We start from the raw sequence: 24,523 nt of genomic DNA, 5'->3' as shown, positions 1-24,523 counted from the left end.
CTATGGAAAACAGTATGGAAGTTCCTCAAAAAATTAAAAATAGACCTACCATAGAATCCAGCAATCCCATTTCCGAGTATATATCCAAAGGAAGTGAAATCGGCATCCCATGTTCATTGCAGCATTATTCACAAAGCCAAGATATGGAAATAACCCAAATATCCATCAATAGACGAATGGATAAAGAAAATGTAGTATATATATTCAACGGGATATTATTCAGCCTTAAAAAAGAAGGAAATCCTTTTCAGAAGGTCATAAAACGTATTTCACTCTCACTTTCAGTAGCAGTCTGGGTCCAGTCAGGACACAGAAACAATACAGTATGCTAAACAAAAGCTTAATACAAAGAATTACTGTGATAAAAGAGTTATTATAAGATATAAGGAAATTCTATATGATACCTTTGGCTGAGGGAGAGAACCCAAGGAAGCACAAACTTGGAAGGGGTTCAGACCGCGCTGGAGAAGGTGTGGTTCAGCCCATTGGGTAGCAGAGGTGTTAGCTGGTTTGGCCAGGATGGAGCTGGTCTGGAGCTGCTTGGCAAACAATAGGTAGGAGTGCCAGCAGGGGAGCAGGTGGTCAGCAACCAGTGGTGCGGACGTGCACGGGCTATTTTGTGTGTGACTCTCTGGACCACATGTAACTTTGTGTAGCCGTGCAGGGGCTTTGGTTTCCATATCGAGAAGGCCATGCAAAGGTTATCATAAAGTGCTGCAAAGTTGCAGAGGGATGCCTGGGGCAGGCTCCACTGGATGTCCTCTCATGCACAAGGCTGACACCCAGCCCCTGCCAGCAACTTCCAGAAACTTCTTCCTCCTGTAATTGCTCTCTGCCGAGGAAGGTTAACACCATGCTTACTTTAAAGGAGAGATGGTTAAAGGAATTCTCTTGTTGATCATGGGGCAGATATTTCGGAGTGCATTTGGACCTGAGAGGCAATAAGTCAATAACCCACACAACTTCCATCTTCAGAGCTTCCTTAACTCATTTGGTTCCAAGGACCTGTAGAACCATAAGGTATTGGTATTAACTGTTTGGGGCACTATCAGGGTCATCAGTGCCTCTGGAGCAAAGAAAAGCCTGATGAGGTGTGACCTCAGGCAGATCACTTCCTCCCATGAGCCTTTTCCCTCATCTTATAATGAGTGACTGAAGTGAATCATTGGTTTTCAAATACCAGGCTCCACTGAAGGAAGAAAACAAATAGAGCATTTTGCAGAACTAAACTCATGCAGTTGAAAAGTGGAATCTTTCAGCCTTTTTTGAAAAGTGTTAAAACATCCTGTCTTTCATGAAATTATGGTGATAAATTGCAGTTCTTTTTGATTCTCACTTAGCAAAATAAAAGTCTGCAAGCTCAGAATTTTGTTTTTGAAATTTTACTAGCCTGTAGGACCTGAAAGTCTGGTCACTCGGGCTTGGATGCTCTCTCTTGAGCCTTCCTTCATCTCTCAGACCTGCGGTTCCACAGAGCCCTGCGGTCTTTGCTTCTCATCATCCAACCCTAAAACAGGCAGAAGAAAATCTAGAAAAGGTGCTTGCTTCAGCAGCACGTGTTGTAAATTTGCATCCATCACAGAGATTCACATGGCCCCTGCACAGTGATGACTCACCAATAAGTGAAGCATTTCATATTTTTAAGATATTTTGTAAACCCCAGGGTAACCACCAAGACATTTTTAAAAAAAGGGTTAACTCCTAAGCCAGTACTGGAGATATAATTGAATCATACAAACGAATTAATCCAAAAGCAGGCAGAAATTCTAGAAAAGGATGGACAATTTATTTTACATGTGTATCTTGCTTAGCGTAATGACTGAGTCTTAGTGGCAGCAAACAGAGCTTGAGTTCTATCAAAACACACATTGAGTCAGGAGCAGTGCTTGAGTTATCTATATTGCTTTGAAAGCACCACAGAACCTAAACGAAATATTGACAATGGAGCTTTCTTAAACTAAGAGAATGAGTGCCAACCACGTGGCAGGGGTAGCACGTGGTTAGATGCCAGCTAACCGTCTGCCTTCCTATCTTCAACAGCCCACCAGTGCTTGTGTGTTAGCTAGGGGGTGGCTGGAATCGGAACCCGGGTTAGACCTCCTGACCTCCAGGGGCTACAGGAGGCAAGTCATGTGAACACCTCCCTTTGGCTGGTATTAGCAAAATTCTAAGCCCCACAGCGCTTTTTTTCACTTTCCTTCCTCCTTCCTACAAAAGGGTGAAACACCCACAGTATGTTCACAGTAGAACCAGGCCCTCGGGACAAAGTCTATGTGACAATGTCAAACAAGTGTTAATTTTAAAGCTCCAGCCGTCTAAACACTCCCCCTGCTGACACCTCAGTGGCTGTGCACAAGAGGATGGGGTTGGCTCGAAAATGAGTAACTTGCATTCTTCTCGTTACTTATGTTCATCATGCGGCCGCCGAACCCGCCATCCCACCTTCAGAAATGGCATCAGGCTGCAGGTGTCTGTAGGTTGCACAAAGGTCTGAAGCAAGAATTGAATTACAGATCTTCTCAGGGAATGCTGCTCAAATGAACATTGGCAATATATCACCTTCTCCTACCTCTTTCCAAACTCAATCTTTTGCAAAAGAAAATTGAACAATAGGATCTTTCCAGATAGTAACTATGTGTGTGTGTGTGTGTATAATCTCCACCCCTCCCCCCTCCCTTTCTCTTACTATGCACTCCTATGGTACCAGCATGTGATATGATTCTTAGAATACAATTTTAAAAGTCAACTATAGCAAAAAAGAGTACATACTCATTGAAAAATATTTTGGAAACAAGAATTTAAAGTGAAATATGAAAGTATATCAATCACTCCTCAGGGGAAGCCACTGTTGAGTCTATGTATCCAATCAGAACTTCTCCTTTACATAAACACATAGTTGTATATATAACAGTATTTTTTCACTTTGTTGTAAAGGTTATTCTATTAAAGCAACAATTTTTATAATCCACATATATATGCATCCTTCAACAATTTGAATAATAGTTTTTAAAAAAAAAAACAGGAATTACCCCTTTATTTTTAAAGACTTAGCTTATATGTCCACATCTCAGAGCTCTGCAGTTTACAAAGTTCTTCCGCATTCAGTATCCTATTTAGTCCTCAGAAAAATGTTTTATCATCCCCATTTTACAGGTGAGAAAACTGAAGCTCAAAGTGGTAAAGTGACGTGTTTAAGGTTTCACAATCAGTGGCGGGGCAGGGTTGTCCAAGTCCATGTCCAGATCATTTTACAGCCCTCAGCGTTCTCTGGTTCCTTAGATGGAGATGGGGCAGGGAAGGGAGGCTCGGTTACAGTCACCAACAGGGCAGCATGAAAAGGTATACCCGTAGGTAATTCAGAAGCTTAAGGAACACCTATTCATTGCCCAGACTGTCAAGAAAATTATAATATCATCTATCAACTGTGAGTCCCCTGTAAATCTTTACTGAGTTTAAAAGGGAACAAAATGACTGATTTTATTTCTGTTCTTCTCTGATTGCAGTTAGAGGAAGAGCTTAGTCAAAAGACAATCAGAAAGAGGAAGAAAAGAGGGGCACCAAGTCTCCAACTAAGAGTTTGCTAAATCACACAAACTTGCACATCCATCTTCTTTAATAGATTATTGGTCTTTTGTTTAAAACATATTAGTGCAAAGAAAAAGAATCTAAATATGACTTCAACCCACTCACTGAAGTATCAGTACTTTTGACTTTTGGGAGGCAGCAGAGGATAGTGAAAGGCACCCCAAAACCGGGTTCAAATTCCAGCTCAACAAATCCCTAGCAAGAAGATCCTCAGAACTACTGTGCACCTGTTTCCTACCTCATACGGTTGTCAGAGCCTCCCTCAAAGCAGTTAATTAGTATTTGTTCCCTGCCCCTGCCTTGATATGTTTGTCCTTTAGCTGTGTTCCTTATCATTTCAAAGGGAAAACAAACGTTCTCAAAATGCAAAAGCAATACAGTACATTGTATTTGATTTATTTCTGACCAGAGAGACTAGGTTCTAAATGCTACTGTGTTAAGTAAATACAGCATTGGGTAAACTCCTAAAACACATTAGAGCACCTCGCAGGACAAACCATGTTCATTTATGTAGCTACTTTTCTTATACTGACAAGTGTCCAGAACCAATCAGAGGGGCTTTTAACTTCATTGGGGGATGGATCATGTAGCCAGCTGTATCAGACCATGAGCTCCATGGCCCTCAGGCCATCACTGCAGACCTCACCTTCACTTGAACTTGGTCCTTACCCCAACTCTACCCATCCCCCCAAACCTGATAAGGTCTCTGCTTCTCATCTCCACAGCCTGCAATACAATATGACACCTATTTACCTGTTAATGAGCATTTAAGACAGAGGTTAATCTAGAAAAACATTTCAGTATACTCTGTTTCCTAGGATTGACTGGCGTTTTTTCTTTTTTTGGAAGCTTTAATAGAAGTCAACTTTAAATTACATAATACATTAATAAATTCTTTTAAAAACTGAAACAGTCCTTTAACCCTGCACCCCTACTCCATGCCCCCAACACACAATCACACAAAGTTAATTTCTACTAGGACTTCAGTGTTTAACTCTCTGGAATCCCCTCGTTCAACAAAAAAAATACATACACATATGTCAAGCTGGTACATCTCTAGTTCGACTTATAACTACAAAAAGGTACAAGGTAAGATCAGGAATCACCATGGAACATCCTCTCTAAACAGCCACGTTACATGGGTCTTGCCTCCTGCAGTACATCATCCACAGCACAGGCAAGCCCGTCTCTGACATGGAGCACTTCCACCAGCGAAACAGTAATTTGACAAGGAACTGAACATGACAAGGAATGTCGCTGAACTTTCTCTTTTCCCTTTAATCTCTTCCTCACTTGACTGACTTGGTAAATAAAAGCCCATCCAAGCAGGATGCTGAAGGAATCCATGAAGGCTGGAAACTCAGAGACAGCCAAACCAGCTCTGCACAGGTAGAGTTCTGGTTGTTGTTTTGGGTGTGTATAAGTTGTGTGTTGGGGGAGGCAGCAGGTGTGGGCAAAGACAAAAGGAAAGGTCCTCTTCCGCTTTATCCCAAAGCTGTTACTGAAATGGAGCGACGTCATGCCTGCAGGTAGAGTGCAATCTCTAAAAGCCATCAGCAACATTTGTGCTTCAGAGTATGCACTTTGCAAACAGGTTACTCAGATAGACTGCTTAAACTTCAGAACACCTTTGTGAGACTGTGATGTTGGATCACGCAATTTCTCAGAAGGCACCTGGGGCTTGAGCATGTGGAGCACCGTTCTGCCATGAAGTTATGCTTCCAAGCCTCTGCTTTAACTTTTTTTGAAAGTTGGTGCCTTGGAGCTTAGAAGGCATTTAACCACATAAAGAAAAAAGGTAATAAATGTTACAGGCAAGCACACAAAGCCTTTTTACTCATAAATTTTGATAAGACTTAGTCAGTCACTGTTTCAAAATACGATTTCTATAAGAAAGTGGGTTCTGAATTTCAGTTAGGAAAGCCAGGAACAGACTCTTCTCGGCCTGCAAGTCCCAGCAGGGTCTCCTTCCAACCCCTCCAGGCTTGCCCCAAATTAACCCAAAAACAAAACACAAAATCCAGGAAGAAGCCAGTTGAGAGCCCAAAGCAACAGCCTCCGTTAGCATGGACTCCTAGGGACCTGTATTTTGGGGGAGATAGGATCTATGGGGGCTCTGGTGGGAATAGAGCTGAAAGTGTTTCATGCGGGCGGGCAGACTAGATCAAGGGCATCAGAGGCAGTGGGCATTTGGGGGTATCTTCCCTGGTCAGACTTCATGAAGAAGAAACTGCCAAAGAAACAAAAGCTACTGTGGCAGGTTTAACTGCTATTTCTTGGAACAAGTAAAGCATAAGGATGCTGAAAACACATACACACAATTTCCTGCCCTTGGGCCTCTAATTAGTTATTAAAAGCAAAAACTACACAGTGAAATGGATGATGTGGAAAGCCATTCTAGTATTTAATATAGTTCCCAAGTAAATGTAACTAGAAGTTGACTATCAACAAGCTAAGTTTTCTTATTTCAGTGAATCCTAAACTTTCAATAGAACTCTTTTTGCACTGGGTTAAATGGTAGAGATTTTCCTCTCAGGTCTAACATCGTATCCTTTTTTTTGAAGTACAATTAGGGGGCAGACTGTCAAGTCTGACTGGCAAGAAGTATGGCCTTTGGACAATTTAAAGGCTGAAAATTCCTCAGAAATAGAAAACTACTTAAGTGGATGCTTCTTTTAAAAAATAAGAATCAAGTCTCAAATGTAACTTAGGAATTAATGGTGCATCTCTGCAGGGGCAGGGACATCAAGTCTGGTCACACTGTTCTCAGAATCATTAAACCAGCATTAGCACTGGTCAGCCGGAGGCATCCTCCCAAGTTGCTGGTCCTGAAGAAGTGCGCATTCATTCTACACTCATTGATTGAAGCAAACTTTATTAAGAAAAAACAGACTTGGATTTAAGTTTGTTGGAACGGTCTTTTATGACTGCGGGTCACACTGAAGTTAAGAACCGTAAGCCAATACTCTTCCAATAACTCACCCTCTTCTTTTATATATTCCTTTCTCTTGCAAACAAATCTACAAGCCGCCGAACGCAGACTATTAAGGATGTCAGGAAAGCTTCCTCTATTCTATTAATTTTACCTTTATTCCAAGGATCCTGATTTCAGGGGATTCTTTCCAATAGTAAACTCTTTAAGGAATGTTGCATAATCTGTGTACTTGAACTGTTAAGAGAAATGGAAAACAACACATTGTGATGTGAAATATCCATCATACACGTTACCTTCATGAAATTAATGCCATTTCAATATCTTTTTATTGAACGTATTAGATCTTTATTGTTAAAGCTGGATAATTTGGGCAAGTAAGTTCCATAATTTTGTGGAAAATCTGAATTTATTACTGGCTTGTCAAGTTCAATGAGAAATTTTCACATAGGCATGTATAAAAGGCCTTTTATAAAAGGCCAAATTTTGCTATCAATAATTTAAACAAAAATTTAAAATACAACGTGGCATTCAATTTGCTTACTATTGTTCACTGACTTTTAATGGTAATCAGTAAAGACAAAAATGGAAAGCAAAAATTCTTAATCTGGTTTAAAAAAGAAAATTCAAGCAATCTGAATCAGGTTTTGCCAAGTCTGGAGAATCAGTCTGTTAGCAAGTGGTGTGCGTAAATAAATAATCAAAGATGCCAGTAAAATACAACTTGGTAAATAGGCATTACCTATTTAATAAGTACAATATATACATAAAATTCTCTTGAAAAGATTCATTTTATACAGAAACATATTTACAAAATGAACAGTATAATCAAACTAAAGATTATCTGTACAATGCACACATATATATATATATGAACTTTGGAAGGTAAACAAGTTTCATCATAGTCAAAATGGACAGCCATATGCATTTTAAAAAAGAATTTCATTCCAGAAGAAAAATACATCTTTAATATACAATTATATTTCTCATTTATTTCCCTGAAAATTCTTTGTTTGGATTCTCTTTTGATTATCTTCTCTTGTTCAGCCTTGAAAATTTTCAGGTTTCTAGTGCCACCAACTGGTGTTAAAAATTAACAATCTTAGTGTCAAAAAAGAATTGTTTTGTTTTAAAAAGGTTACTGGAAGATAGACCACTGGACTCAGCATCCATAAGGCAAATTAATGATATGGAATAACATGATTGATAAAAATATTTTCACCACGGTAGCATATATAACATTTACAATATTAATGGTTTCTAGTGCTTTTTTCCTTCTACTGGTAAATCTTGGCCTAAAATTATATGTAAAAGTCTTTAGAGTATACTGTAAAACAAAGTTTGGAAATATGCATGACAATGTGATTAGATTCATCTTTATGAGCATCAAGGAGACATTAATAATTTACTAAAATGGCAAAAATCAAATACCATTTTATAGTCTTTGGATTTTTTTTTCCTTCTTCTTAAAGAATAATTAAACATCAAGCTGTGAAAAAAAGTTAGGAATGTGCAGAACCACCACGAAAACAGCAATCTGCTCTCAGTGTACCTCAGCAAGGATTCATTTCCCAAAGCTTCACGCCAGAGTGAGACTTCTGGGTCACATACTTGCACAAGTGAATTAACCCTCTTCCAACAGGGGCTGGTTGTGAGCTGCAGAGGCTTAAAGAGCTGCTCCTACTGCCTCCCAGCTGTTTTCACTAGACCATAAGCTCCGTAAAGACAGGAATTGCCCTGTCTGGTCTATCAGTATAATGATGATACCCTGTATGGTGCCTGGCAATAAGAGGTTTCTAATAACTGTGTTTATTACATGAATAAATAACATGTTGGTAGCCTGACAAAATTTAATTTCAAGATAATCTGCTTTAAATGGTTATGGATAGAAAGTTTAAAAAAAAAAAAAAAACCACTAAAGTTTAAACTCATTCTTCTGCCCAAACCCACCATTTTCAATCCTTAAAACTTATCAGGCTAACGTTTGAAGTGGTATGGGAAAAAGGGAGTCACAGCAAGTATTCACTTTAAAATTAAAACCTAGTGAAGTGTATACATATATATACACACACACACAAAAATCACTTCCTGCTCAAAGAAACCAAAATAGTGCTAACAAAAACAGCATTTGATGTGTTCAATTAATAATAAACACATAAAACAAAATTTCTCCTAGATCTCAAGTTTATCCAGACTATTTTCCTTTTCTAGACACCCCATTCTTCTCTCCATATATTCAGTACAGTAAGGGTAGAAGGCCCTCTAAATGCTTACATCAGAATCTGTTTGTGAATCAGTTTAGAGAGAGGGAGCTGATAAATGCACATTTTTGTACACACTTTGCTCAGTCCTGATCCATATACAAAAGGATATAGTAGAAACTAAAGAGCAAAAGGAAAATAAAGCATTTTCTTCAAGTTTTCCACAGTTCCATACATTTATGGGTGCGAAAAGTAATAATAAGTCAAAATATGGTTTATAATTACATTCTTCTAAAATTGTTTAACCATTAAACTTCTCTAAATGAATGCTGGCACAAATGTTAATATTGGAATGTTTCATTTTCATATGTAATATATGTATGCAAAAAATGTATATATATTTTTAAGGTGTATAGACATAGAATACTATGGTTCTGACCACTATTTGGTCTCCATTAATAAATTTGTGTCTTGGGAGGAAAAAAACAAATACTGTAGTGTATGAATCTATATCACATAAGAAGCTGTAAAAATTTAGTTATGTTGACTACTCTAAATAGTCTTTGGGAGTATCAATAGTATTGTCAAAAACAACTACGAAAATAATTCAGATGTGATTGCACTTACCCTCATTTCTTTATTTTGATAAATTATCACTGGTAAAAAGAACAAGATACATTATGGTAAGGTTAAAACTTTTATAGCTATTTTAAATATAAAATGTTTCTGGACTTGTATTTCCATTCTGAAGTGAAAAGATTTTGTTTTTGGATGACAACATATAACTCAATATACAGAAAAAATGCTGCATTGAATTATCTAATCCTTAGTAACTGATCTTTTAAAGCAATGTTGATTTTAAAAAAAAGTTAAAACACATTAAAGGGAAATTGCCACCATAAGCCCCGCCCAACTTTTAAAGCCACACAATTCTTTAAAGGCTTTTAATCCATCACCGCAAAGCTTACTTCTCTTAAGGGGAGAAAGAAGGTTGCGAAAATCCAAAACGAAAATGAGGCTTGCTGCAACACCTGTGTATGTGCCAAGGTATCTACTACAGAAATTATCTGAATATAATGAAATGTGAAAAACCACACACAGAAATTAAAATAAGTGAGAAATTATAAGAGGTGAGAAAAAAATTCAATGACAGAAATACTGATACTATGACTGTCAACATTTAAGTGTACATCATAAATATTGTAAAAATCCAACAGGATACATAAATTTGGTTCTAAAATTCCTTTGGCTACGGAGATGTAATTATTTTGTATTTTAAATAAATATACCAAACACATCATATCTGGGGACTGTAAGATCACCTCACTATAATATATAATTATACCAACAGTAAAGAATGGTGCACAGATAAAATGGTTAACAGTGCCATATGCTGGATTCTCTTGGGAACTGGTTCTTTATAAATATCTTAAATTTATCTTTATACTTGATGTCAGTAAAACTAAAGTATTTCAGTTTCAAAGAATTCATTATTCATCTCTCTGTTCTAATGAGACTAATCCATTTCACATTTTAAAAAATAACTGAAGTCCACAGGAATTCTCTAAATGAGCAGGTTATTTAAAATCATATTTTATGTAACTGGAGATTTAAAAAACTCAACTATTAACTCAATTCGAATCTGAAAAAAATGTACCTAGCACAAATAAGGAAACCTGACAGGGCATACAATACCTGATCATTGCTAGTTACCAAAAGCTAGCTTTCCTATTAGCTTCCATTAAAATCAAATGGTTTAAGAACTCACTGGCATCCCTAACACACAAGCAAATGTTATATTAGAATGTCAAAACGAGTTTTTATCACTTCTTTAGTTTTCTTCATGTTGGAGAAATAGCATATTACTGAATGATTAACACCTGTCCTTTCATGCATAATTTTAAAAAGTGAAATCATTTTTGACATTATATATTTTAAAGGGAAGAAGTATGGAGAAGGGGTTTTCAAAAGCCCTTGTCATAATGTTCAGCACTTCATATGACTATCAGCAAATTAAATAAGTTGTTCTGATTCAATGACAGGCTGTCACCACACAAAAACAAGTTTCATCAAAGCTTACATTCTTACAGTATACACAGCAATGCATTTGTATTGTAAAAAGGTACTTTTTTATACAGATGAAGCAAAACAAATTTTTTACTGGCTGACACACAAAGCAGGGAAAAGTTTCCAACAATACTGGGCAATGGCACCTGCTCCTTGTGTAGCTTTTGTCTGTTTACTGAGGAAGAACTTTGTGTTAGGTTTTCTTCGTCCTCTGTTCTAGCTCATGCTGGTGTTTAATAAGACGTTCTATTTCTGTTCCAAGTGTTTGCAGATTTTCCTTTAACAATTGGAAAAAGAGGGGAAAAAAAACAGAACTACTAAGTATAATAAGTAAAAAGATTCAGTTTGAACTATTTTTGCCTAAATTCTGAACTGAAACGGTGACAGTCTTAAATGCCATGTGAGATAAACTAGGCACACGGCTGTTTTCAGTAAAGTAATCCTGTACACTTCAGAGTCAGACACTCTTTTTACTGAAGCTATAGCAAATTTTAGTGCCTAAAAATATTACCAGATTAAAAAAATTATTTTTTAAATCCATTACTAACCATCAAGGCCCAAACAGCACAGATAGAATAACTGGGTCAGATAATAGCTGCAAAAAATAAAATAAAGCTGGAATACATTAGAAAATAAATGCCTCAATCTTAAAGTCTCAGTAATCAATTATAACTAATTGTAATATATGTCAAAGGCCACCCATTGCAAAGTAAATGACTCAGTAAATGACTCATCTTAGCGTCTATCCAACAGCTAAACTGATTTTCTTGCTGTTTCTTTCTTTCCTGCTAATTTTAAAAATTGTACTTTTCAAAAAGAGAAAAACACAAAATTTTATCTATGGAAAAAATGGCTACCCTGCATTACAGAAATAGTCCATCCATGTGTTGGATCGAACTATGAAAGAGGCACCATTTTTGCCATGTTTATTGGTTGGTAAGTGAATGAGAAATACAAATACCTTCAAAGTAATATTTTTCAATAACGTATCCTCCAAAACAGCCTGTAGTTTTCGGTTGATCTCCAAAGAGAGTTCCAATGTTAATCCACTATCAGCTGGATGGGATGTGTACAAAGAAGCCATGATGCCACCCCGTCTACTTAAATGGACTTTGTTAAAATCAGATGCCTCTGAAGAAAGTGTGCCTGATTCTTCTCGTAAAATGTAACTCTGAATTATTCTGCAAAATAAAACGACACTATCAGTTATGGCCTTGCAGAATTACAAACACTGTAACTTGCAAAAGTCGAGTAATCATAAGCTTAAAGATGATTAGCATAAAGTAATTATCTATTAGTTAATAACAGAACTATATTAGAAAATAAAGGGGTTTTCCTTATTCAGATGGTTTCTTAATCCCATTTTTGTTCTAACACGGTATTTAGATTAAAGATACATAAACATTGCTTTTCTATTTTTTCCTTATTACTTTAAATCAAAATATGTGAGCAATTTATTGTTCCAGTTTCAGTTAATATTTTCTATTTTCCTGTCATTAAACTTAAAACTGTGTCTTACTCTTTTTCGTTTAAAAGTCATGGGCAAATTTTTCTCTAAGTCTAAAATTATTTCAAAATAAAAATTTTTAAGTCATGGGTAAAGACCCACAATATTACTTAAATGAATATGGTATCTGTGAGAGGAATTTGGCCCAGCACAGGCTCTGGAGTCAGTCAGAGCTGGGTTTGGATTTCCAACTCTTGGTCTGTCACTTACAGGATGAGTGGTGAGTCTGGAACATTTAGTAATTTGACCTGAGCCCCAGTTAATTAACCTGTCAAATTAGACACAGTGGTCCCCAACCTTTTTGGCACCAGGGACCAGTTTCGTGCAAGACAATTCTTCCACGGCCTGGGGGGGTGGGGTGGGCTGGTTCAGGTAGTAATGCGAGCGATGGGGAGCTTGCATTACCGGGTGTTGGGGACCCCTGAACTAGAGGACTCATTCTCTCCCTGGGTAGTTTTAAGAAATCAATGAGATATTAAGTCACAGGCACAGTGCCTTATATTTATATTTCTCTACTATATTTAGTAGATGCCCAATAATATCTCACTATGTCCTGCCCAACAGGAATGATAATCCACAACCCCATTATCTCTTAAAACCACCGTCTTGAAAATAAAAAGCTAAGTAGAGCACTGTTTTTAAGTCCAAAGGTATTTTAGTATCTTAAAAAATCAGTGACTACTGAACTCTGTATCACCTTAAAGGAAAGACCTGTGTTTTCTTTCATGTCTGTAGTCCCAAAACCTAGAACATAAATAAGTGATCAACAAAAGATTGGGAACCGAATGACTTTAGTTTTAAGAACTATTTTTTGAAAGAAAGGCTCTTGATATGATTAATTTTGAACACAATAACTTTACCATGTGAATAATGGTATTTTGAACACAGATTACAGTACCATAATAATACATACTTTGTTTTTTTCCTAATTTCTTCCACCAGTTGTTTGATGTGATCCTCCATAAATTCTATCTTTTCATTTTTCCGAGCATGTGCCTTTTGCAGCCTTACTATCCTCTCAATCAGCATGGCCTTGTCTACTTCTGGAAAGTTATCCACAGCTACTGACGACCCAGTATTTTCTGGAGATCGATCTTCTGCACTGCTTCGAGCATTGAGGGACCCTGAAGACAAACAAAATCCACTTATTGTACTTAGTCTGGAGTCAACTCTAATCTCATATATTATTTCTTCTATTATCATTTTCATATATTCAATTTAACAGAGTTGGATACAGAACACAAGTCATACCTGACCTGAGTTCTTGTTTCTGAATACATTGATGATAGAAAGAAGGATCTAGGGCTTCCCTGGTGGCGCAGTGGTTAAGAATCTGCCTGCCAACGCAGGGGACATGGGTTCAAGCCCTGGTCCGGGAAGATCCCACAGGCCGCAGAGCAACTAAGCCTGTGCACCAAAACTACTGAAGCCCGCGCGCCTAGAGCCTGTGCTCCGCAACAAGAGAAGCCACCACAATGAGAAGCCAGTGCACCACAACAATGAGTAGCCCCTACTCACCGCAACTAGAGAAAGCCTGTGCGCAAAAATGAAGACCCAACGCAGCCATAAATAAGGAAGGGAGGAAGGGAGGGAGGAGAGGGAGGAAGGGAGGAAGGAAGGAAAGGAAGAAGGGTCTAGTATGTCTCTCAGGAATAGAATGAGTAAGTGCAATAGAGAAACGAGAAACTCCAGAAAAGTCAGAAAAACAAGTCTGAAGTGACACCAAAATTAAACTGAGACAGACACAGATAAAGACAGAAGACAGAATATAGCCAGTGGGTTAAGCTCTGGAGCCAGTCTGCCTAGGTTCAAATCTTACTTCTCCACTTTCTAGCTGTGTGACTTTGGACAAGTTAACTCTCTGTATCAAGGTCACTTCATCTCAAAATGTGAATCATAATATGATTTGCCTCATAGGACTGTTATCCTCATTTAAATTAGTTAACATGTCTGAAGTGCATGAACAGCATATATAGTATGCACTAAGTAAATGTTAGCTATTATTTTTACCAATATCATCTGAGAAGAATTTCTAATCCTTTTTAACCTACAAAGACACATTTTTTTCCCAACCCTATTGTGTAGATTTAAGACAAGTAATATATCTTATCCAAGGTCATGCACAAATAAATGGTAGAGCTGGGATCTAAATACCCATGTGTAACCTCAAACCCATGTTCTTTCTACTACACAATTTTCCCACTATTGTAACAGTTGATGATGTTTTTTCCCCTAATGTGCAACTCCTGGGAGGCAGTATAATGTAGTGGCGTGCAGACTCAAGAGCCTGAGAGTTCTGTTACTGTGGATTTTGGAAAAGTCATGCAAACACTACGAATCTTAAGTTTCCCCATCTGTAAAATGGGAATACAACACTTATTTCACATGGCTGTTCTGTGAGTAAATGATATGTTTAAAACATTTAGCACGGTTCCTGGCATTCCAGGACACACAAACGCAAACACACACACACACACACATATATATATATAAAATCTGATATATAATGATGACCATTTCATTAGCTCTCAGGTGTTAAAAGTAATATAAAATTAAAAGAAAAAGAAAGAGCATACTATACCAAATCTCTCTATAGATGGATACAAATCTGAATTTTAAAATGGAAGAGTAAACTGTTGCACAGAATAAAGAAGCAGGTAAGGAAAAGGAGGTAGGGAGACAGATGGTATAGAACCCCATGACAAACTTGAAACCCTGTCTAATGATTAAACTTAAACATTTAACTGGAAATATTTTTTACAACATAATTATGTACAACTACTACTTTTTATAATTCAAAATTAAAGAAAAGCATATCGATACTTTTTAAAACAAAAAATCCTATTTCTTTTCCTTTTTTTTTTGGCTGTGCTGCGGCTTGTGGGATCTTAGTTCCCTGACCAGGGATTGAACCCGCACCCTCGGTAGTGAAAGCACAGAGCCCTAACCACTGGACCACCAGGGAATTCCCGAAAAATGCTATTTCTTTTTATAATCAATCACTAAAAAACAACTGTAAAACCATTAGTTTTTCACCTGATGAACTAGAACGACTTCCCATGCTGCTGACTTCTTTATCATAGCTTCCATTCTCAACCTGATCTAACTTTCTTCGTGCTGCAGGAAAAAGAAAGGATTACTTGTGACAACTGTCATGACCATTGGCCCCCACTATCTCTGATTTTAATCGCTAAAATCACTTAGGCCAAAATGGCATAAACAACAAGAGAAATTTCTTGAATATGTACTTTCGAAAGGAGGGCTGTAGGGTCATTCATATAAAATGACATCTAGAAATGTACAGGTCATATACAAAACATATGGAAACAACATTATGATAACAACTGATACTGGCATCACTTAGGTACACAGAACCTAACTTTTGGAGTCCTGAAAGATTTCGAGGAGCTCTACAGTACCAAAAATTTCCCCCAAATTTCCCTTCAATCATATCTATGAAAACAAACTAAATTCTTACGGCAAATATCTGAATATATTTATATTAAGTAAATGCTAAGTCTCTTTTACCATATTACTATATTTCACCCTATTTTAATACAAATAAAGCAGTGGGGAATAGTAGAGAATAGGATGTCAGAATACATCTCTTATTCATCTTTGTATCCAATCACATAGCACAGACTCCCAATTTGTATGAATTTTTAAATGTAAGAAATCTGGGTTCCAGTTCTAGATGTTAATTGTTGTGTTCAGGTAATTTATAACCTTTCTGGATCTGTTTCCCCTAAGATTAAGGGTGAGGGTTCAATGATTTCTAAGTGGGAGGTCTACAAGGTGGGGGCAGGTACCCTAGATGCTGCACAAAACAACTCACAGACAAGGGTAGGGAGAAAATATCAGAACTCTATTTATACTTATATTTAATCTAATCTTTTTAAATTTGTATTTTTCATGTTTTTCTAATGTGCATAAACTAGAGTAATACATGTTTAAAATTTACAAATAACTAGTTACAAATTGGAGAACAAATACTTAAATACTTTTTTATTGACAGCAGTACGTGATCAACAAAGTCTAGACACTACTGCCCTGGTAAGGTACTTTCCCAATTATTACATTTCATGGTTCTGTGAATAAATGTCTTTTAACATAGAACATGCTATAAACTATTCATGGAACTACAAGAAGGTCAGCCATGTGGTTTATTAACATTAATACATTAAAAAGAACATACAGCTCTAATCAATGTGGGAGAAACTGAAGTAAAATATATTTTTTCTGTAAATCCTTAACAATGAGAAGAAACAAAAACATTCAAGGTCTAAGTGTAGAAGAATTTTATACCTTGCTGAAGTTGTTTGGTAAGATCCTTGACACTAGAGGCATGTTTACGTCTTTGAGTTACTAACTCATCTTTTAATTCTTCAACCTGGGTACTCAATGCTTTAACTTCAGTTTGTCTACAAGTGAGTTCAGCTTGCAGAGTCTGGACTTCCTCTTTTCGCAGTTCTTCTTCTTTTAACAATCTACTTTCCTAAATATTAAATACGATAAAAAATACCAACTTTAATATCTGTTTCAATTACTGCTCACAGTTTAAAACCTTAAAAATACAAGGTCTTTCACAGTAAATTCTTCTGTCATCACTCCTTATCAGGTTTTGTTTACTGAGCTCCTCAAATTCTTTATACAGTAACGCAGGGGGATATATTAATGCATCTGCCATTCTATACATGTAAAACAACATGTGATACAGGTCTCTGTATTTTTTTTTTCAGGTCTCTATGTCTGGACTAAAGTCTCAAATAATTTTTATGAGTAACCTGAAGATACTCTCACTACTTGGAAATATTAAACCATTTTTAAGCTATAAAAATATAGAAATTTAAAGCCCTTTTAAGAAATATATAGTAAATCCAGTTAGGAATGACAAAAACCCTGGTTTTCTTACTTTCAGAAGTGAAGTATTTCTTCCTAACCATGTTAGGGAAACATTTTTATTATAAACTGCATAAGTTGAAAGGAAAAACTGACATTTCTCATAGGATTTGAAATTATCAGAAAGTCAGTGCCAAAAAAAAAGAGTTTAATCAACTACCATTAAGTTTATGCTTTTAGGGAAATTTAATTTGTGCTTCTTGCTATGTTGCTTTAAAAGTTAAATGTACACTTATACTTACCAAATTAATATTTGTCTGTTTCATGTGTTCACATTGGCTTTGTAACTGACTTTCACTACAGGAAAGTTTATCAAACTGTGACTGCAAAGAATTGGATTCAGATTGAAGTTGTGCATTCTTACTAGTGAGCTTTTCTGTAAACAGTAGTAGCTCAGATTCTCTTTTCCTACTGCCTTCGATGTCTTTTTGTAGGTCATTAATCAAAGAATTAAGACTCTCCACTTCTTCCTTCAAATTTTCAATTTCTTGTTTACCTCTAAAAAACAAAGTTTATATTTAAGAAAAAAATTAAACTATTAAAAGACATTAATGGTTTGAGAATTTTCATTGAATGAAATGCTTTATGAAGGTACTTTTATTCATTCATCCAAATATTTATTTGGATTACTATGCATGCCTAATATATGCTAGGAACTAAGAGCTGGGAATATACATAAGCAAGACTGACATGGCCCCTGCTTTCAAAGAGCTTTTAGGCAAGTAGTGTGAAAAACCATTTTTGATGATGAAAGCACAGAGTGGGTCACCTAAGCTAGTGTAAGTGATGAGTAAACTAATATTTAAAGGGTTAGCAAACTTTTCCTATAAAAGGCCCACACAGTAAACAATGTAGGCTTCTGGAGCATATGGCCTTTGTTGCAACTGTTTAACTCTGCCACTGTAGTGTGAAAGCAGCCACACATAATACATAAAGGAATGAGAGTGGCTATGTTCCCAAAAAAAAGTTTATTGACAAACAGAGGCAGTGAGCTGGATTTGGCTTCTGGGCCATAGTTAGCTAATTCCTGAGCTAAAGGAAAAGTAACAGTGAGTAGGAAAACAAAATATGTTCCAGGTAGAGGAAAGAGTATGTGCAAAGCTGGGAAGGGAACAAGAGAATGACTTCTTGTTGGTACTAACAAACAGATGTTCAATACTGATGAGGATAAGGACAGTACTATATCCTAGCACTTAACACAGGGCTCGGCACCTAGGAGACAATTAATTAACATTTGTTAACCAACTATTGCTGAAATACAGAATAAAGAAGGAGAAGGCACAGAGGGAGAAGCAAGGTTACTAATGATCTTCCAAGCCATGTTAAGCCATCTGAACTCACTAGGCAATCCTTGAAGCAATGGGAAATCATTGAGAGGTTTGAGATTTCCTTTTTAAAAAAGATTATGCTAACCACAGTGTAGGAAACAGACTAAAAGGGAAGTAAGCAAAAAAACAAAACAAAACAGTTTGGAAGCCGTGGCAGTTTGCCAGATGAGAGCTGATAATGGCTTGGACAATGGTAGTAGCAGTGGGGATGTAAACAGTAAATGGACTTGAAAGATATGAAAGAGTTGGCAGCAAAAATATTTTGTGACTGGTTACATGTGTGAGGGAAAGGAAAGAAGAGCCAAGGGTAACCCCCAGGTTCCTGGGTTGGAAAATCATGTGGATGTCACACTCATCATTCATCTCAGGAACATCAGAGAAGCATATTTGTGGACAAGATATATGAATCAGTATTGGACATATTATAAGTTTGAGGTGTCTTTGATACTTGTGTATCTGGAGCTCAGCAAAAAGGGCTGACGATAATTAACTTGAAGGTCCTGCAGCACACTACTGGAAGAGTTAGGATCACCCAGGGTTATAATAAAATAAGAACAAAAAACAGCTTTATGACATAAAGAGAAGGCTGCCAAGAAGACAGAAAAGATTGGCCAGAAAGTGGGGAGGAACACCAGGAAAGCACAAGGAAATGAAGCCAAAAGAACGGAGCATGTCAAGAAAGGTAATGGGCTTAGTGTGTCCATACTGAAAATTCAAGCAAGGCTTAACCTGGGAAGTATCTACTATATTTAAGGATGCATTAGCAGTTTGTAATGGAATGCTGGGGAATAAGAATAAATGGAGAGGAACAGAAGAACAAAGCATGTGAAGAAATGGAGAACGAGCATAGATGATTCTAGAAAGACATTTCTGGTTGTGAAGAAAGGGAGAAAGGAGATCATAGGAGTTTTGATGTCTTTAAGATATAACATTTAAACATAGAAAGAAGAAAAGTCAGTAAAAAGAGGGAGGTAAGAGATAAAGGATAAAGAAGAAATAATAAGGAAAGTCCCTGAGAAGGCAGAAGAGCATGGGATCCACAGTAGGAGTAGAGACCACAATTTGATTCAGAAAGAATAGGAACATTTCTTCCATAATAACAGAAGGAAAAGAAAAATGACTGCAGATGCAGGCAAGTTCATAGGACTGATAGCAAGAGGTTGAGAGAAGTGTCACCTGACAGCTCCCTTTTTTTCTGTGAAGTAAGAGGTAATCGCCTGACAAGAGTAAAGAGCAAGGTGAGAGGGAAGATCAGAAGTGTGAAGAAAGCAGTAAGGTTTGGAATAATGCTAAGAAGATGGGGAGAAGGCTCTGACTAAGGACATACGGTAGGACTGGAGGTGCATTAGTATTCCCAGTTGAGGTTGCTAACCATGAATTTATAGCAGCACCAATCTGGATGACGTTGAGATTTCTTCAGCAACACTCAGCAGCCTGGGTGTTGGTAGGGTATGAAAAAGAAGGTATTTGATCCAGCCTGGATCCAGCCTGAATCCAGCCTCTCTCAGGTAATGTCGTAAGTAGAATTTAGCTAAATGGTTTTATAAGAAGCCAAGGAATAGGACTTCCCTGGTGGTGCAGTGGTTAAGAATCCGCCTGCCAATGCAGGGGACACAGGTTCGAGCCCTGCTCTGGGAAGATCCCACATGCTGCGGAGCAACTAAGCCTGTGCGCCACAACTACTGAGCCTGAACTCTAGAGCCCAGGAGCCACAACCACTGAGTCCATGCGCCACAACTACTGAAGTCCGCATGCCTAGAGCCCGTGCTCTGCAACAAGAGAAGCCACCACAATGAGAAGCACGCGCACCGCAACAAAGAGTAGCTCCTGCTCACCGCAACTAGAGAAAGCCCGTGTGTAGCAACAAAGACCCAAAGCAGCCCCCCAAAAATAAATAAAATAAATTTATTGAAAAAAAAGAAAAGAAGCCAAGGAATAATGTTACCTCCTGACCTTGAGCTACATACATGCAAAGATATAGACACAGATACATATCTACCTTTTAGAAGAAAAACTACTGTGTATAAGTAATAGAATTTGAAAGCTAAGGAACGGATAAAAAACTGCAATCCATTCTGTCTTATAAATAACTACTGCCAATGTTTAGGGAATATAAACTTTGAGTTTTAGAAGCCGTGATGGGAACTCCAAAGATAACCCAAAATAAGTTCAAATGAAGACAGGAATTAAAAATTTTTTATCTAGTAAAATATAAAATTATTCTTATTTAGTGCACCAATTGCATTTAAAAACAGAAATGAGATAGAATCAAAAAGCCTGTTGATTAGCATAAACAGAAGTTGCTCATTTTATACCTTTGATGCTGCTCCTGTATCTGATCTGCAATTTTCACTTTGTCCAATAAATTCTGAATTTCAGCTTTTTGGCGATTAATAATTTCTTTATATTTTGATAATTCATCTTCTGTTCTCAATCGTTCATCTTCTAGACATTTTACCTATCAAATAATCATAATCAAGTTAAACTACAAACAATATTTTCTTGTTCTTTATTAGCTATTTCAGACAGTGGTTATATATTAATAATCTAAGCTAAATTCTGAAGCAATAATAATTAACATAAAGAAAATATAATAGGAAGTTAACAGTCTTGGGTTTCAGTTTCAGATTTCTCATGATTTAGTCATGGGAGTTTTAGCATGCCACTTCATTTTTGCTGAATCTCCACTTTCTCATCTGAAAAGAGGATGTACCTTCCCTATCTACCTCAAAGTACTGGCATGAAGAACAAATAGAAAGGTACATGAAAGACACTTTAAAAATTATTAAGTGATCGCAAATTCAAGGTGGTTACCTAAAAGCCTATTTCTAAATAAATGAAAGATATATAATGATAACATATTTCACACTTAATTAAAAGGGAAAATATTATTACAATGAGAACCATAACATTGGAAAATATTTAAGAGGTTGTTAGAAATTAAAACTGTATACAAGGGACTTCCTTGGTGGTCCAGTGGTTAAGAATCCGCCTTCCAATGCAGGGGATGTGGGTTCGATCCCTGGTCGGGGAACTAGGATCCCCCATGCCGCAGGGCACCTAAGCCCGTGCACCACAACTACTTAGCCTGCGTGCTCTAGAGCTCATGTGCCACAACTAAGAGAGCCCGCGTGCTGCAACTACTGAGCCCACATGCCACAAGTAGAGAGAAGCCTTCGCGCCGCAACGAAGAGCCCACGTGCCACAACAGAAGATCCTGCATGATGCAACGAAGATCCTGTGTGCCGCAACTAAGACCCAACGCAGTCAAATAAATAAATAAATAAGCAAACATTAAAAAAAAAAACTGTATACAAGACTATTAAATATACCTAGGAGAAACGTAAAGGCTTTCTATTATTTTCTTTCTTCTTTTCTTTTTTCATTAATTAATTAATTAATCAATTAATTAATTTTTGGCTGCATTGGGTCTTCATTGCTGCGTGCAGGCTTTCTCTACTTTCTCTAGTTGCAGCAAGCGGGGTTACTCTTCGTTGCGGTGCGCGGGCTTCTCATTGTGGTGGCTTCTCTTTGTTGCGGAGCACAGGCTCTAGGCACGCAGGCTCAGTAGTTGTGGCACGCAGGCTCAGTAGTTGTGGCTCACGGGCTCTAGAGCACAGGCTCAGCAGCTGTGGTGCACGGGCTTAGTTGCTCTGCAGCATGTGGGATCTTCCCAGTCCAGGGCTCAAATCTGTGTCCCCTGCATTGGCAGGCGGATTCTTAACCACTGCGCCACCAGGGCAGTCCCTATTATTTTCTGACACAGCTCTAAAGCCCATGTAACAGAGGACCAAGGATAACTTACAGATAAAGCAAATGTGTTGTGAAACAGGAATGTTTGGCAAACACTTTAAAGGGACTGAAATGGAAGACACTTTTATTTCTCTAAGAGTCAATTTTGTTGCTAGGGAATTGACATGCTACTCTTTGATTCTGGAATATTTCTATATAAATATCCTTTCCCCAAGATTTAAAAATCAGAATGAGTACAAAATTAAAGATATTTACCCTTCCTCTGGAGTCACGACTAAAGACTAAATTACCTTTGTTCTCAGTGTTCGTAGCTCATCCATGCCCTCCTTAAATGTCCTCTTCAGATCTTCTAGTTCCTTTATTTTGGCATGATGCATCTTTAAAAAAGTTTAAAAGAAACCACAAATCATTATATGCTAAACCAGATCTAAAATTTATTACTTGCTCCTTCCAGAAGGCCTTAAAAGTAGCTGGCAATAAGTACTTGTTGCTTCTCTCCTCTATATTATACCATCCAAGGTATACAAAGAACAAAGCTACTCACTTCTAGCTGGTCAGATTTTTCTTGCATTTGTTTTTCAAGTTCTCCTTTTGTGACTCTAAGCTTGGCATCAAGTTCATTTGATTTAATTTCTTCTGATTCCTAATGGGAAAGAAATGACAAAAGTATGACAATTTTTAAAGTTTTATGTTTTGAAATGTGAAGAAGGCTTTTGCAATTAAGTTTCCTCATCGTGACATACATAGCTCATGTATGTAAAATTGATGACTGTATTCAAAGATTTTAAATATGTCAATTTTGCACCAACTAGAAGAGCATACTTAACATATATAACATCATAGAGTGGGCTTTTTTTTTAAGTTATACCTTTTCTTGTACTCTTCATTCTTCTAACGTTTTCTAGTGTTTTTATTTGGTTAAAAACTTCTCTAGTAAGATCTCGATTTAAGCTGCAAGTACTTAGGAAATAGCCCGTATTTAATTTAGCTGCCCTACCAAATCTATTCCACACTTCGAATATTGTAGATACAAAAATTTATGAAACAAGAGTACTGATATCTGGCATAATTTGTTACTAATCTATTCAAAAATTTAAGCATACCTGATATGTTTTTATCATATCCTGACAATTTTTCCGAATTTGATCTGCTTCTTCCTTTGCTTGAGTTAATTTTGTTGTTGTTTCTTTGAGTTTATCTTTGGTTTCCTGCATTGACAAAAAGACAATGTGAGATGACAGAAAATATATATTGGTCTCTGTCCCCAGTTCCTGGCACAGAGCTCCTAAAACCCTTGTAATTTTTTAAGTGATAAAAACATTAGGAGCATCTCTTGTTCTAATACTGGTCTTTAACCTCTGTTCCTGTCACAGAGCTCCTGAAATCCTCATAATTTCCCAAGTGATAGGAGTGTCTTTTGTTCTAATGAGGTGACTCTGACTGGACTCCTGGATGGCTTCTGGATGACAGCTGGTCCCCAGAAAGACCAAGCCATGGTTAGAAGCTTGGAATTTTCAACCCTGTCCCCCATTCCCTTGAGAAGGCAGAAGGGTAAAAATGGAGTTAATGATCAATCTCAAGCCTATGTGATGAAGCCTCCGCAAAAAAACAAAAGTATGAGGCTTGGGGAGCTTCCAGATGGTGCACACATCCAATATCGGGAAGGTGACAAACCCTAACTCCAGAGGGACAGAAGCTCCTGCACTTGGGACCTTCCCAGACCTCACCTTATGTATCTCTTTATCTGACTGTTCATCTGACCCTTTTTAATGTCCTTTAATAAACTGGTAAAGGTATGTAACTGTACTCATTCCCCGAGTTCTGTGTGGTACTGTAGCAAATTTTTGAACCCAAGGTGGGGGGGTTGTTAGAACCTCCAATCTATAGCCAGTTGATCAGACGCACAGGTGATAACCTGGGCTTGGGACTGGTGCCTGAAGTGGGAGGTGGGGGAAGTCTTGTAGAATTGAGCCTTTAACCTGTGGGATCTGACACTATCTCCGGATCGATAGTGTCAAAACTGAGTTAAGTTGTAGGCCACTCAGCTGGTATCACAGAGAATTGCTTGTTGTGGGGAAAAGCCTTCACACATTGGTAACCAGAAGTGACAGAAGTGAAGTGTTCTGTGTAAAAGTAAAACAGACACAAAGGGAAGAAACCCACGGTAGGGAGAACTGGATTTTTCCCTACACTGAAGGAAAACTGGGTTTCTCCTTTACAGACAGCAACAAGGTTGGCATAGTGATGTGAT

The 24,523-nt window shown here is 37.4% G+C and overlaps 1 protein-coding gene and 1 non-coding gene across 2 annotated transcripts in view; one reads left to right on the top strand and one right to left on the bottom strand.

The window, feature by feature from the left end:
- The first annotated feature begins 1,537 nt into the window (after positions 1–1,537).
- Positions 1,538–1,642, top strand: LOC118883166. Its single transcript, XR_005016953.1, has one exon. It is a non-coding gene; the product is annotated as a U6 spliceosomal RNA (small nuclear RNA).
- Positions 1,643–7,238: 5,596 nt separating this feature from the next.
- Positions 7,239–24,523, bottom strand: part of CCDC186 (coiled-coil domain containing 186) — a 46,376-nt gene continuing 29,091 nt past the window's right edge. Inside the window, exons 7-16 of the mRNA XM_036829114.1 lie at positions 23,376–23,480; positions 22,817–22,915; positions 22,563–22,649; positions 20,835–20,977; positions 17,434–17,689; positions 16,598–16,787; positions 15,329–15,409; positions 13,206–13,416; positions 11,747–11,966; positions 7,239–11,062 (exon numbers count right to left, since the gene is read on the bottom strand). Of these exons, the coding sequence (XP_036685009.1) occupies positions 10,979–11,062; positions 11,747–11,966; positions 13,206–13,416; positions 15,329–15,409; positions 16,598–16,787; positions 17,434–17,689; positions 20,835–20,977; positions 22,563–22,649; positions 22,817–22,915; positions 23,376–23,480 (1,476 nt within the window). The 3' untranslated portion in view covers positions 7,239–10,978. The remainder of the gene's footprint in view (positions 11,063–11,746; positions 11,967–13,205; positions 13,417–15,328; positions 15,410–16,597; positions 16,788–17,433; positions 17,690–20,834; positions 20,978–22,562; positions 22,650–22,816; positions 22,916–23,375; positions 23,481–24,523) is intronic.

This window comes from Balaenoptera musculus, chromosome 16 (genome assembly GCF_009873245.2).
Source record: "Balaenoptera musculus isolate JJ_BM4_2016_0621 chromosome 16, mBalMus1.pri.v3, whole genome shotgun sequence".
Classification (NCBI taxonomy): Eukaryota; Metazoa; Chordata; class Mammalia; order Artiodactyla; family Balaenopteridae; genus Balaenoptera; species Balaenoptera musculus.
Note: the sequence above shows the minus strand (reverse complement) of the source record. Positions and strands in the feature narration are given on the sequence as shown.